The 14,978-nt window shown below is 35.2% G+C and overlaps 1 protein-coding gene across 3 annotated transcripts; it reads right to left on the reverse strand.

The window, feature by feature from the left end:
• Window positions 1-349: 349 nt before the first annotated feature.
• LOC129876278 (ribose-phosphate pyrophosphokinase 1-like) lies at window positions 350-7,095 on the reverse strand. 3 transcript variants are annotated; one of them, XR_008763351.1, is made up of 10 exons: window positions 6,868-7,092; window positions 6,569-6,763; window positions 5,419-5,667; window positions 4,615-4,758; window positions 4,282-4,449; window positions 3,144-3,213; window positions 2,041-2,122; window positions 1,416-1,575; window positions 595-721; window positions 350-466 (listed from the first exon to the last, which is right to left on the reverse strand). XR_008763351.1 is itself a non-coding variant. In XM_055951664.1 (9 exons), the coding sequence occupies exons 1-9, from the start codon at window positions 6,949-6,951 to the stop codon at window positions 683-685; spliced, it is 1,191 nt and encodes a 396-aa protein (XP_055807639.1). In that variant the 5' UTR covers window positions 6,952-7,092; the 3' UTR covers window positions 350-682. The 3 variants fall into 3 exon arrangements, 2 of the variants coding, with proteins under 2 accessions (XP_055807639.1, XP_055807638.1); XM_055951664.1 differs by having other exon boundaries at window positions 350-721; XM_055951663.1 differs by lacking the exons at window positions 350-466; window positions 595-721 and adding an exon at window positions 1,120-1,320 and having other exon boundaries at window positions 6,868-7,095.
• Between the last annotated feature and the right edge of the window lie 7,883 nt (window positions 7,096-14,978).

Consider the following 14,978-nt stretch of genomic DNA (forward strand, 5'->3'; position numbering starts at 1 on the left):
ACTAATTTTTAGCTAATGGTGTAAAATGTAGCTATTTGCACCTTTCTCCCCTAATTTCGGTCCATCGAATATTTTGGGTACTTATGAGAAGTCTGGCCAGAATTTATTATTTAAATATTTTAGAACCCAAACAATGCAAAATTCCAAAACACAGAGTTTAGGCCTTTTAAAAAATGCTTACAGTAGGTCATGGCAGAAGCCACAAGGCAGACCATACTGGGCATTTAGCGAAGTTCTCTTCCTGCATTTCTTCAGGACTCCACCGTGAAATTGCTTCTCATTCCTCGACACAAACAAGTGCAAGAGTACTTAAACAGCACAATAAAAAAAAAAGGCAAACATAGTCATGTCACGTTTCAAAACATAATTTGCTCAGTACATTTGGCCACAAATGTCTATGATGTGTGATGTTACGGTAACAGCAATTTTAGTATAGCTTCGTATGGGCAGAAAGTTATCAATCACCCTGGAAAAGAAAAAAAGAAAGAGAACTTATCCCAAAAGCTTATTTACAGCAGGCACCCAAGTCACTGATTGAAAGATTTACAACTTAAACATTCTGCAAGCAAGATTTTTACAACTGAAAATGCTCACTTCGTTCCTGGATGGAAATTTGGTGGATTTACAATTCTACTTCAAGTTCTAGACAACAGTTTCAAGGCAGCCAATGAATGGGATCTAACTAATCAATGCCCAAACTTGAGTAAGGCTCAAAGCCTCCCTGACAAGTACAAAGAAGAGTGGCAAGGTTAGCTAAAGCTCATACTGAACATTCTCCTCAAGGATTTATAGAAACTATTATTACAGCTAAAACATGAAACTGAAAATAGCTTGCACAGTTCATAGAAATATTTGAGAGACATTAAAAATGCATAATTCTAACAGGGATACTCCAACTCTTACTGGTATTATGATTCTCAATTAAATGAAATAGAATCATACTGCTACACAGCCTTTACACTCTACACAGCTGTCTCCTATTAGTGTTATTTAAGTTTCCTAAATCATGCCAAACCATGGCTGAATCTCGTAAATCATAATAATGTGGAGTTTATGTTACTATAAAAGTTCCAAATGTTACCAGATTTTCAAAGAGCAATTTTAAAATCACGTAAGAATCTAAAAGGATGATGCCTAAATCAAGTAGTTGCAAAACTTGCTAACATTAACAAGGAAACAGAATACATGTGATTGTTTCTCCACGTCCTTTAAAGATGTCATTATACTTTTGTTTTTTCTACTCACTAAAAAAAAGAGGAATTTTTTTCTTGTTCTAGTTTTTTTCTCAAAACTTGCACCCTTTTTCTTAGAGACATTATCCTGCAATTCGGGATAGAAAGGAAAAGGATTACCAAGGGAAGAGGAATAAGGCCAATTTTTCACAAGTTCATCTTAATATTGAAGCTTAGACTTACCGCACAGTCATCGTGGACACGCCAAATGGTTTCACCCAAGAGGTTTGCCACAGACAAGATGGTCAACTGGGGAAAATAGTTCTGTTCTGCAACCGGAATGGTGTTTGTGATGATTACCTCCTGAAACAGTCCACTCGACAACCTCTCGATTGCAGGAGGGCTGCAAAACATTAGATTAAGATTCAACATAGATAAGTTCTGTCATGTATCTTAAGTACCATGCAAAATTCAGTAACATGCTGGGAAGCTTAGCATCTCAAAGTCCAAAGCCATTTTTTGAAATGTCCTTGTGACTTTAAGAAGAGCAGGATTTGCATGGAAAAATCTCTTTTTTCCTTTTTCACCAAACATTTCCGTTAGTAAATTGATGCAGTTCCTTTCATCTTCACAAAGGAAATAGACACAATTCCAAGAATTGAACAAGAAATTACATTTTCGAGATCCACAGAATACATATCTTTTTTTGACAAAGATCCAGAGAGTACACGTCTTTATCATCACTAAGAAACAGATGTGACTAAGAAATTCCAGGCTATTGACGCTATGGGAGAACTTTTTTCACTAAAAGTAGCAAGCTCAGGATTGATTCAACGTTCCAAATTCGGGTAAAACATACATAAAGTACCTGAAAACTGCGTGAGTGGTGCATGCATAAACTTCCCTGGCTCCTTCTTGATGCAAAAGAGCAGCTCCTTTTGCAATAGTACCTGTAAAACAATTAGCAGTATAAACGTCAAAATATTTATAGAGTAACAACAAAATACAAGTGAAATCCCAAAAAGCGAGGTCAGGGAGGGTAGAATATACGCAGACCTTAGGTTGTTTCCGAAAGACCCTCGGCTCAAGTGTATCAGACCCAGGGAAAAGAAGAAGAAAACAATGACGAAAGCACAAGAGAGAAAACAGCAACAACAACAAATAATATGATAATTGAAATACAATAAACAACATATGACAAGACCTATAAGGGCACAACTAGTCCTATGATAGGCACTATACCTCTACACAGCAAGACAACACTCTACCCCTTACTAGCCTTCTACCCTAATACGCAACCTCCACTTCTTCCTATCTAAAGTCAGGTCCTCAATAATATGAAGTTGCGTCATTTCATGTTTAGTCACCTCTCCCCATTACTTTTTTGGCCTACTCCTACCCCGCCGCGTACCCCCTACATCCAACCTCTCGCACCTCCTCTGCACGTGCCCAAACCATCTCAAACTCACTTTCCTCATCTTGTCCGCCACCGAAGGCACTCCCACCTTATCCTGAATAACCTCATTCCTAATCTTGTCACTCTTAGTATGCCTACTAAGAATGAAAAATATTTATATAATAACAAGGAATAATAGTTTGACAAAATACAAACCAACCAACCCATCAGAGAAAGAAATGGGAAAAAAATGAAACGGGATATTTGGTTGCAATAAATTCACTTTAAGAAGAGCATGTCAAAACAATGCCAAAGCAATTAATAGCAAGGGTCTCACATAGAATAACAATTTATGAAAATAACTAATTGTGATACATCGCCTCATATAGAACAAAAGGGACGAAAATAATATTGGAGGATCTTTGCTTTAAAATTTAACAACAAAACTTGACATAAAATTGAAAAACCCTGTAATGCACTAAAGCAAACACAAAATGGCATTCACACAAAACAAAAAAGGAGAAAGAATTGTAGAAAATAAGACCATAAAGGGAAAACAAAAGGAAAATACTAACCAGCCGTATCAATCATGTCATCAACCACAACTGCCACTTTTCCCCTGACATCGCCAATCAAATTCATTACCTGTGGTCAGAGAGCAGCAAGTTAGTGCCCACAGAAAAACATATAAACAGGCACAAATAATAAAATTATGCAGTATGTAAGGACTGGAACATGCATTTATGATGTCATATGTAAGAAGATTCCTGTACTTGGTCTAGCATGTTCAGAACATGTAATGACACATTCACGGACAGAGGTATAATATCGAACAAGGTGACGTGACAAAATAGTTAAGGGCATAGCAAGTGGCTTACACGGATTGAAACATATACAGGGAACTCAATTCCGAAAAACTGGGATGATGAACCTTAAATGTCTGTAAAGAGGAGTCGTGCTGTACATGAAATTGAAAAGTGATGCTCAAGTTGTGAAATTGTCTCTGTGAGAAGAACATGAGCCTCAATACTGAAACCCATCTCCTTTTAAGGAAAGAAAGCAAATCTTACTTCAACAGTTTATAAGCAATCATGCATTTAATAGAACTTACAAATTTCATTAGTAATAACCATTGGAAATATTAAAAATATATGCAACAACATACCCAGTGAAAATATTAAAAAATACAACCACAAATATATCATCCTAAGCAATAGCATGAGTTAGCATGTTGCCCAATTACAAGCATATTTAGCATGTAGCCCATCCCTGGCATTAGATTTTGAATTCCACATGTTAACAATTCAGTGTAAAGCTAATATACAATAAAACATAGAAATATTAGAAGTTTGTTCTTCAGGAAAGAGTTGATAGCAACAAAAAGAACTATCCCAAACCAACCTCAAATGCCATCGATAAAGAATTGAAGACAAGAAAAAGAGAAAGGGGACAAAAAATAGAGGGTGGAAAGAAACCTCAAATAAAATAGCATCAACCAGATTACCTCAGCAACATTGTGCCCATGACACCTTTTATACACGATAGAAATATTAGAAGTTTGTTCTTCAGGAAAGAGTTGATAGCAACAAAAAGAACTATCCCAAACCAACCTCAAATGCCATCGATAAAGAATTGAAGACAAGAAAAAGAGAAAGGGGACAAAAGATAGAGGGTGGAAAGAAATCTCAAATAAAATAGCATCAACCAGATTACCTCAGCAACATTGTGCCCATGACGCCTTTTATCCACGATAGCTAGGGGTGCATCAGACAACTTTTTGGCAAAAGCTCTTGCCCTTGCAACCCCCCCAACGTCCGGAGATACCACAACTAGATCATCAGAGCAGATAGTCTTGCTTGCAAGGTAATCAAGTATGACAGGCTATACATGGAAACACAAAAGGCAAATAAGGATACAAATGAATCCACGCTTTCCAATTTCCAGTGAAGGGAGAGCCTTCTCTTCCAATTTTCTCATTTTGTAACATCATACCTAGTACCGGCACTGTTGGTGCAAAAGTTAATGTTGTGGCTATAGACAAATTACCTGGCCATGTACATGATCCACTGGAATGTCAAAATAGCCCATTGACTGGCCAGAATGGAGATCACAAGCAAGAACTCGATCTGCACCAGCTTCTGTTATCAGATTTGCTACAAGTTTGGCTGCGATTGATTCACGACCTTGAGTCTGCAAGAGGATTGGGTATTTGAATGAATAAACTATTAATAACTCGAGTTGATTTCCACTATCACTGACCAGAAAAAAACTCAAGTACCCCCCTCCCCCAACCAATTCAATTTTTCCATCCAATGCTCTTCCACCCTAGGACTGACTTTGTTCAACCTGGCCTTGATTGCCTATCTAATGCTACCGTCGCAAGCCACCCCTCATAGAACAGGAAGTGAACAATCCTTCTATCTAGATATTCCTTTCGGCCGAGCCAGCTATTGGAAACAGGAATTTGTTGGATAAAAAATGAGAACATGCCACTGATACTTCTTCTAATACCTAATTTTTATTCATCATGATTTAAAAAAAAAAAAAAGAAATGGCTCGAATGTAAGCATTCATGACATATTCAATCGCATCATAGTTACATAAAATTCATCAAACTTAATCTTATCATCTATGTAGCTAAACCAATCAAGGTTAGGGCCAAATTAAAAAGAAGATGAATTACTTATTTGACACACTCAATCTGTCAAACATTTATTATCATTGTCTTACCATCTTAGTTTGTAGCAACAAAATTCAATATGAGATAATAAGTTCTCATTGGACAAGAATTATGACATACTCAACCATTCATTTATCATTTTATGGGAAAAGCTACATAAAAAAAAATACCTTCCGATCAGCACGGGCATACCCGAAGTAAGGAATCACTGCAGTGATATTTTTGGCTGAGGCCCTACGACAAGCATCAATCATTATCAAGAGTTCCATCAGATTTTCATTAGCAGGAGGACAGGTAGGTTGGACGAGATACACATCACAACCCCTAACGCTCTCTTGTAACTGGACATAAATCTCGCCATCAGCAAAACGTTTTATCATTATCTTTCCAAGTTCCAAACCCATGTTGCTAGCAATTTCCTATGGAACAGGAAGTAATCCATCGGTAATGACACATAAGAAAACATAGACACAATGATATTATCCCAGAAGCTGAGAAACGATATCTAATGTATTAAAAAGAATTGCACTGGCTAAGATAATAAAGCAAGAATGTTATTTACTTATTTGTGTTTTGATATGGTAAAAGACTAAAATCCAACTACCGGAAACCCCTTACCCAGGAGTCCAAGTGTGACCTTTCCACAACAGTCCTTGATAACTCGAATTTGCAAACTTCTAGTTGGATAAGGAGGGAATATACAACTATGCTATTGACCAAGCAAAACTAAATACTTGTCCTTTAGCAATACTACTCCTTTTATTTGATCATATGAGAAAAGGGTGGAATTACGTTGTTTTGCATTGTTTATTGTTGAACTTTCTCATAACCTTCAGAGCTCTAAGGGTTGCCTTAGATGAGTCAAGTGGGGCTGTGGGTAGGAGATATTAAACTAACTAAAACGTTTCAGTAACTCCAACAACAACATACCCAATGTAATCCCACAAGTGGGGATCAAGCATATATGGACACAATCCATTGATGATCTTTCATGTTAATCTTCAATTCTTTTTCTTGTCTAGCTCAACGTGATAATTGTTGCAGACTTCAAATAAGAGCTGATATCACATGCCAGTAACACCTAAATCTCTTACACTCAAGTTGGAATTGAGACTACAGCCTATTCTTTAAAGCAATACCTAAATTCAATCTGTATTTCCTTTACTTTAGTTGCTGCACTGTGGAGCCATCTCACTCCCCTTTAACTATAGGAGTGAATCAATTATAACCTCTTGACTTCCTCAGATATTCTTATAATGTATATGTATTAGAAACAAATAGCAACTCCTTAAACAGAAATCCTGAATACAAAATAAGTACCTGAGAAAGTGCAGGATTGGCAGTCCCAGAGAAAATACGGAGTCTGGTATCATTTTGACCATGTGTAACTGGAAATCTTCTTAGCTGATTGGCGTTCAAAATATTGGTAAATGGATTATCGCCATTAACCTGGAGGGGTATGCATGGTCTCCCATTCTCTTTGCTAAACTTAAGTGGTTCCGCCACATTACACCTCTAAAATGCGGCAAAAAATAGGAGAAGCACGTATAGGTGTCACAATTGGAACACAATAAAGTAAATTTTTGCCATGAAGGAGAAGGGGAAGAGAAATAGCTTACTATAATGGAATTTCCAGTAGCATATCTACCACGGCAGGTTTTGCTGACATCTAGAAAGCTTCCAGGTATAGCTAAAGATGCCATTGTACTGCGGAACGTAGTCGGTGAGCAGGAATGGTAGAGGAATTGTATATAGGAGTAGAGAGGGATAGAGATTTGTTTTAGGTGTTAGGGTTTTGAAATATCTCAGTGGCAATCAAATTTTGACAGTGTAGATGCCTGAAATGACCCGGAGGTACCATTCTTTTTTGTTTTTACGGAAAAGAGTCAAACATATCTTTTAACTATTTAAAAATAAAGCACATTTATCTTTAAATTATATTTTCGCTCAAAAATATTCTTTTCATTGTATTATTAGCTCATTTTTATCCATCTAATAAAATGAAATGTGGCATCCAATGTGTATTAATTTATGTTACACAAGCACTCCACCTCACTCCACCCCATCAATTAAAAGACCTAAACCCACCAATTAAAATATCAAAACATGTCTCACGGATCTTTGTGTAATCAACAATGGTGACTACCGTGTAGGGCTGTTCAAAATCGACCGCTATCGATAACTCAACCGCAAAATTGACTTATTAGTATTGGGTTATCGAATTAGCGGGTGGAGAATGAATTTAAATTTTATAATTAACGGCTTATCAGTGTGGGGGATGGATTACTCAATTTTCTTATTGGGTAAACCATTAACCCATTAAGAATTTATTATATTTTATTATATTTTTATCCCTAAACATATAAAATATGTATGGTAATTATAATTTGTAAACCTAAAGATAAGCCTCAACAGACCAAGCCCATTTAGTTAATAAGACAGCCCATTTAGTAAATAAGATAAGCCCGCCCATTTAGTAAATAAGATAGCAACTATACTCTAATTTTATCTAAAGGGTAGGAACTGTTGTCATTTTCTACTACACGCAAGGTAAATTTCGAGCTTATGATCGTAATGGGTTTTCCCCTTCTGATCCATGCAATTTCTTCTATTTTGCACTATCATATTTGAAGTAGAATACGTGAACAAGCAATCTTAGATAATTGAACAATTTCTAGAATAAAGTAAAATTGAAGCTCAATAAAATCAAAAACTAAAAATCGATTTATTTGGCTCAATAAATGAACTGCAAGGTCTTGTGTGTTCGATTTATTTTTGCAAGAGTTTCATTTGGCTTGACTAACTGTTCATCTATTTTCAGCCCTATGATGTAAAGGTGTTGTATTTTTTGCTCTATATTTATTTTCAATTTTGCTTCCACTATCATAATGTGTCTATGTTGTATTTGGATTAACAAATTCTCTATTTTTCTGTGCTATGTGTATTTTCCGTTACTATTTGTTGTACCGATCATATTTTTCCTGTTCTAATTTTGTTGTTTATTGAATTGTTTTTTCTTATTACAGGGACTCAAAGTCTTAAACTCGTAGCATGGCTGAACAAAGTGATAAGGTGATAGGTGAAACTGAGGCTTCAAATGCAGCAAGTCATGCTGAGATAACTCTGTCAGGTAGTGCTAAAAAAGGAGAAAAGGTCTGTTACTTGGGATTATTTTACAGAAGTTGAAACTTTCGAAGGTACAAAAGAAAAATGTAGTCATTGCTATAAGTTGTACTATTTTAAGTCAAGAGATGGTACGTCGACTCCTCTTGGTCATTTGTTGACATGTCCTAAACTTTCTACTCCTCTTGTTGATAAAAATCAATCAACCATAGGCTTTAAATCTATTTCGGGGGTAGTCAAGGTGATGTAGTTGTTGTCTCTTGGAAATTTGACCAAGAAGAGTGTAGGAAGGCTTTATGTTGTATGGTAATAGTTGATGAGCTTCCTTTTAGCTTTGTCGAAAAAGAAGGTTTTAAAGAATTTATGAAAGTGGCTCAACCTCATTTTTGGATCCCTTCCCGTAGTACTATAAGTAGGGGCTGTTTTAATCTGTTTAATGAAGAAAAGCAAAAGTTGAGGAGGTATTTTATAGAAACAAAGCAGAGAATTTGTATTACCACTGACACATGGACTTCTATACAAAGAATCAATTACATGTGTATCACTGCCCATTGGATCGATAGTGATTGGAACATGCGCAAGAAAATACTTAATTTTTGTCCTATTATTAGCCATAAAGGTGAAGATATGGCAAATGGTATTAGCAGGTGTTTACATGAGTGGGGGATAAATAAGATCTTTACTGTCACAGTTGATAATGCAAGTTCAAATGATGTGACAGTAAAAGAATTGTCTAAGCAATTAACAAAAATGGAAACTAATTTGATAAACAGTAATCACCTTCACATGAGGTGTATGGCTCATATCATGAATCTTGTTGTCCAAGATGGTTTAAAAGAATGCTCTTTGTCTATTGAACGTGTTAGACATGCAGTTAGATATGTTAGGCAGTCTCCTGCGAGGTTGAAAAGATTTCAAGAAAGTTGTGACGATGAACAACTCAGTTGCAAAATATCTTTATGTTTAGAAGTTCCAACTAGGTGGAATTCCACCTATCTGATGTTAAGTAGGGTTGTTAAATTTGAGAATGCATTTTCAAATTATGCTTTCCGTGAAATTGGCCTGAGATATTATCTTGAAAATTCTTATGTTGAAATTGGAATCACTGTCGGTGAACTTTTGAGTAGTGATTGGGTCCATGTAAAAAGAATTATGAGATTTCTTGAGATATTTTATCTTTTTACTTTAAAAATATCTGAATCACGTTATGTTACGTCAAATATTCATTTTCTTGAAATTTGTGCGGTTGTTGTTTATTTGAATCAATTGATGGCAAGCGAAGACACTAGTTTAGGCGATATGACAAAAAATACAAGAAAAATTTAATAAGTATTGGGAAGATCCAGCAAAAATGAACAAGATAATTTTTATTTCGTGTATTTTGGATCCTCATTACAAGCTTGAATCAGTTAGCTATGCATTTGTAAAAATGTTTGGGGAAAAATGGGCCATCTATACAAGCAGAAGTAAAGAAGTACATGACTTCATTATTTAGCAAGTATGTAAAATCCAACTCAAAAGGCAACGTGCTTACTGAATCTTCACCTTGCTCTTCACTAGACACTTCTACTTCCGGGCTTTCTAGCAGTCAAGTAAGTACCCAAAGTACAGGACTTTTAGAATCACTCATGAAAGATCTAAAGAACTATAAAATAGCGAATGGAGGTGTGGATGCTAGAATGGAGTTAGATAAATATTTTGGTGAAGAAACTGAGGATGATAGTAAAGAATTTAACATCCTAGACTGGTGAAAAATGAACTCAGTTAGATTTCCAATTCTTGCTGAGATGGCTCATGATGTATTAGCTGTACCAGTTTCAAGTGTGGCATCTGAATCTGCATTTAGTACGGGAGGACGTCTTCTTGATTCATTTAGGAGTTCATTGACTCCTAAATTAGTGCAAGCTCTAGTGTGTTTTCAAGATTGGCTTCGAAGTGAAAAATTAAAACAACCTGTTAGCATTGAGGAAGATCTTGATAATCTCGAGCAGCTTGAACAAGGTAATAATACTTTTTGTTATATTTGTTGTATATTATTATTGTAAATAGTGTATACTTATTACATGACTCATTATGATAATTTTCTCTTCAGATTTAGCCAACGCTGGAAAAGACCCTACTGTAGTTGACATATAGTACAAGGTGACTTTCATAATGTTCTGTTATCTTATCGTTGTTTGTTTGAATGCACTTAAAATTTTACATATTAACAATTCAATTTTTTTATTGTAGGATACTTGGTGGTTGCTGCAATAGAAAAAGCATCAGCAGTTGTGCGAAAGAAGTTATGCAAGGAAAAGCTCTTATGTACTGAAAGAAGTTGTGCAATTCTGTTTTATTTCTTGTTAGTTCTTCCAACAATGTGATTCTCTACTAAGTCTGGGGGGCTCGTTTGCTTTTGTGATATTTTGTATTATGTACTATGTACTAAGAAATTGTGTTCTTAATTCTTATGCATAGGAAAAGGTTGAACAGATCCTTCTTGGAACAATTTGATTTGTTCTTTGTTTATGAGAATCTAATGGTGTTGAAAACTCTATGTTGGGTTCAAACTTGGTCACCAGCAACTAATTTTTGAGAGTGATGATTACTTTTACCTTTTCATTAGTATTAGAACTGTAGATTGGACATAATTTTTGCTTGATGACATGTGCTAGACTTATAAGAGCATTTTGGATGTTAATCTTTGGTGTATGGTAAAAGGAAAAGGAGAATTGCTTAGGTGAAGGGATTCACCTTGCTTGAAGTAATCCCTGGTGATCTAGTTGCTCGAAGATATTTGTTTTTCTCAAGCATTAATTGTGAACTCGTTTTGCCACCTTTAATTTATTCCAACTTAGTAAAAACTGTTATATTAGAGCTCGATTAGAATCAAATCTTTGTGATCTTTGGAACTCACTTAGTAAAAATAGTTGTCTGTTATATCCGCCCGTCTGTTAGCAGAGAAGCAATACTTGCAACTGCAAGGGACAAATTGGTAACCTATACTTAACCGATACACCGCCCGATAATCATCCGATAATTGTTGATCCAATACCGAACCAACCGATATATTATAGGTTGGCTAACAGATTAGTACTTTTAAAAACCAATAATCGTTAAGCCGAACCGTTAAGCATAATAATCCATCCGATCCGTCCGATAAGCAACCCTACTACCAAGTAACATAATGATTCTACAATTGTTATTATGCATTCAACAATCTTTAGTATAAAACCACAAAATTACAAACCTACAACACAAATTTTAAAGAATTCTTAGTTAGCTTTAAGTGTCTATAGCTAAAACTCAAAGAGAATGAAGTTTTTCCTTACATACAATCATGTACAAATATTCCACTATCCTTTCTTTCTTTTACAATTAGGAGCATAAACCAATAATGGAGCCATTCAACTCATCACCTTAAGCTAATAGCTTGGTCACCGAGTTATTTCCTTCTTAGTTAGATAAGGTCTTGAACAAGTTTTTTAATTTTATTGGAGATCTTTTTTCTCAATTATTTTATGGTAGTCTTCCCGGTAGTCACCATTGTTTATTACACAAAGATCTGTGAAACAAGTTTGGGTCTTTTAATTGATGGGTTAGGGTGGGTGCTTATGTGGATATCATATGTGGAATAAATTAATACACATGAGATGTCACATTTTATTCTGTCAAACGGAGGGGTAGAAGTGAGTCAATAGTATGATGAAATATTTTTGTGCCAGAATATAGTTTAAGGGTATATGTGTTCTATTTTGAATAGTTGAAGGGTAATTTTGGCCCTTTTTCATTGTTTATTTTTGGGTTTTTTTCGTCCCATTTCCCATTTTGTTTCAATTTATTTCTTCTAATTTTATTTTTAATTCATTTTTAAAATATATGTATTCTTTTTCTGATAACTTGTTATTTTTAACTTTTCACATAACATATTTAAGATTATAAAATTCAAGATTATTTTGATACATTTTACATATTTTTAATTTAATATCATAAAATTTAAGTGTGTTATTCACATTTTAAACTCCATGTTAAATTAAAATAGGACAAATATAATATATATACACACACACATTAGTTACAGGTTTTTTCTTTTCCTTTTTTTCTTTTTCTAAATATACAAAAATAGAATAATATTTATTTGCTTTGGGTAGGCTTTTGATTTTTCAAAAAGTATCTAAAGTTACAACTACAATTTATATAGAAAAAATAAATGTAGATTATTTATTATTGAAAATCAATACCAAAAACAATATTATAATTGGGCTCGGCTCGACTAAAGCCACTAAAGCAATGGATTGGGGTATTGATTTTTTTGCCTCCCTTCCCCTCATACTTTTTCGTAAAGATATATATATATATTTCAATCTATTAGAAGAGTGAGTTTAAATTGGTATCAACATGTTAGCTTAATGTTATTTAATTCTAAATTGACAACATTTTAGACTTTCAACATATCCAAGTACACACACTTTTTTCCCTAAAATTGAACAGACACGCCACATATATTATTCGAAGACTTTAAACCTTATGTAACACCCCCATACTATTTAGAGCCCGTTTGGATGGGCTTAAAAAGTAACTTTTATGTATGAAGTACTTTTAGAACTTTAAAGTGCTGAAAGTTATTTTTATAAATAAGCAGTTGAGTGTTTGGATAAACGTGCTTAAATGAGGAAAATTATGTGAATTTTAGGGTTAAAAGAATAAAAAGGGTAGTTTGGGAATTTAGTTAAAATATAAGGGATATAAAAGTAATTTCTATGGTCAAAGAAAATGACTTTAAGCACTTAAAAAAAAGTTAGAAATCCTAACTTTTCATTTTTGACTGACTTTAAGAACTTTCTGGCTTAAAGTTAGTATTAGGCAAACACGTCCAAAAATTGAAAAGGGACTTTAAATTGGTTTTGACCAACTTAAAGTCAATCCAAACGGGCTCTTAAACATAAATATATTTTTCAAGAACCTTGAGAAAAGTTGAGAAGCGTAGACTACCAGTGGGCTATGAGGGTCTCCTACGACCTATAGAAGTTCCTACGAGTTGTAGGGATGGCCCGTAGAACTCCTTGACACTTAGCCAAATTTTAAATCATGAGGGACAGTTCTACGAGCCAAGGTTACGGTTCGTCGTTTGTTCTATAACCTATAGGATCAATCATAGACCTTAGTGTCACATTCTAATAGCTATTGGATTGTGCACAAAGTCCCTACGATTGGGTCTTACGACCCGTAAGACATTATACGGGCCATACAAAATGGTCCATAGTCTTCAAGCTCTATTCCCAATCGAGTTCTACGAGTGGACTACTACGAGTCATCCTATGGTCTACGACCCGTAGAAGTTGGTTGTAGACCTAATGTGACACATTCCAGTGAAGTCCAAATTTTGGACTAAGTTCCTACGATCGGCCTTCATAGGAAGGCCCGTAGGCGACCCTGATGCGATGATCCTGAAGGTCATTTTTGGTAAATTTTGTAAAATAACCATTTTATCCCTCCTAGTAGTTGCCTCGAGTGATGTTTGATCAGTATTCGAAGTTGGTTTTGTAAAATTCTTTGGAAAGTCAAGGTTTTTTTGCAAAGTTTGAAATTTGAGGTCTTAAGTTGCTTAAAAGTGTTATTGGTGTCATTCAGAGTGTCGGGTCTCGAATGGAATTCCGTTAACTCCATCAGCTTTGAAATGTGGAATTTGGTCTAGGAGAGTTGGAAGAATCAGATTCTAACTTATATCGGAGATTTGAGGTTCTAAGTTGGAAATTCTTGAAATTTAGATCATAAAATTGACTTTGGTCAACATTCAGAGATCCGCTATTTAGAATTGAATTCCGACAACTCTATTGGATTCGGGGGATGATTTTTGGTCAAGGAGTGGTCTTGGTTGAATTTTTAAAGATTCCGAGCTCAATTTAGTGTTTTGAGGCCTAAATTTAGGTTTCAGGTCAAGGAGATTTAGAATTCGAATTCTAATGGTTCCATTGAGCTTGGAACATCGAAATTAGTATGGTAGCATATAAGGTTTGTGTGCATGGTATTCTGAATGAATCCCGAGGTCGATTCCATGACTTTTTGTCATAACTCAAGCCTAGAGCCTAGACGTGACATGGTGAATGAGGAACTCGGAGGTACCTCACCCAAGCCTCTTAGCATTCATTTAGCCTTTCATCAGTAATGACAATAAATATCAAGCGGAAGAAAAAGGGAAACGTGGGACTAAGGGAGAACATCATAAAATAAGAGTCATCATCACCCTTAGATCATCATACATTTATGTCCAAACATACCTCTACTAATAGACTTGACGGGGGCTAAGACATGTCCCTAACTCACCCTCAAATAAACTAACAATGAACTACCAAAATAGGTGTCTTAATGCCTCAACATAACATATGGTAGAAAGGGGAGGAGTATTGTCCCCGAAATAATGGAAACTCACCAAAAGTGGCCTTCAAGCGATTCAAAAACCACGACTGGTCCCTACATGGTGATATCATGTAGGCAAAAAGTATGCGTTAGTACTTTGAATGTACTAAGTATGTGAGATATGCATGAATAAGTAAAAGAAATCATCAATATGCCATAAGATACATGACCAATTATAATGAGCATGAGTATAGCTTAAAAGCAATCT

Source organism: Solanum dulcamara, chromosome 12 (genome assembly GCF_947179165.1).
Source record: "Solanum dulcamara chromosome 12, daSolDulc1.2, whole genome shotgun sequence".
NCBI classification, from domain to species: Eukaryota; Viridiplantae; Streptophyta; class Magnoliopsida; order Solanales; family Solanaceae; genus Solanum; species Solanum dulcamara.

Coding starts and splice junctions, on each gene's coding strand:
- LOC129876278 (XM_055951663.1), bottom strand. CDS start 6,951: ATGGCATCTTTAGCTATACCTGGAAGCTTTCTAGATGTCAGCAAAACC. Junction 5,668..6,568: donor CCAATCCTGCACTTTCTCAG/GTACTTATTTTG, acceptor CCTGTTCCATAG/GAAATTGCTAGCAACATGGG. Junction 4,450..4,614: donor TGGATCATGTACATGGCCAG/GTAATTTGTCTA, acceptor TTCCATGTATAG/CCTGTCATACTTGATTACCT.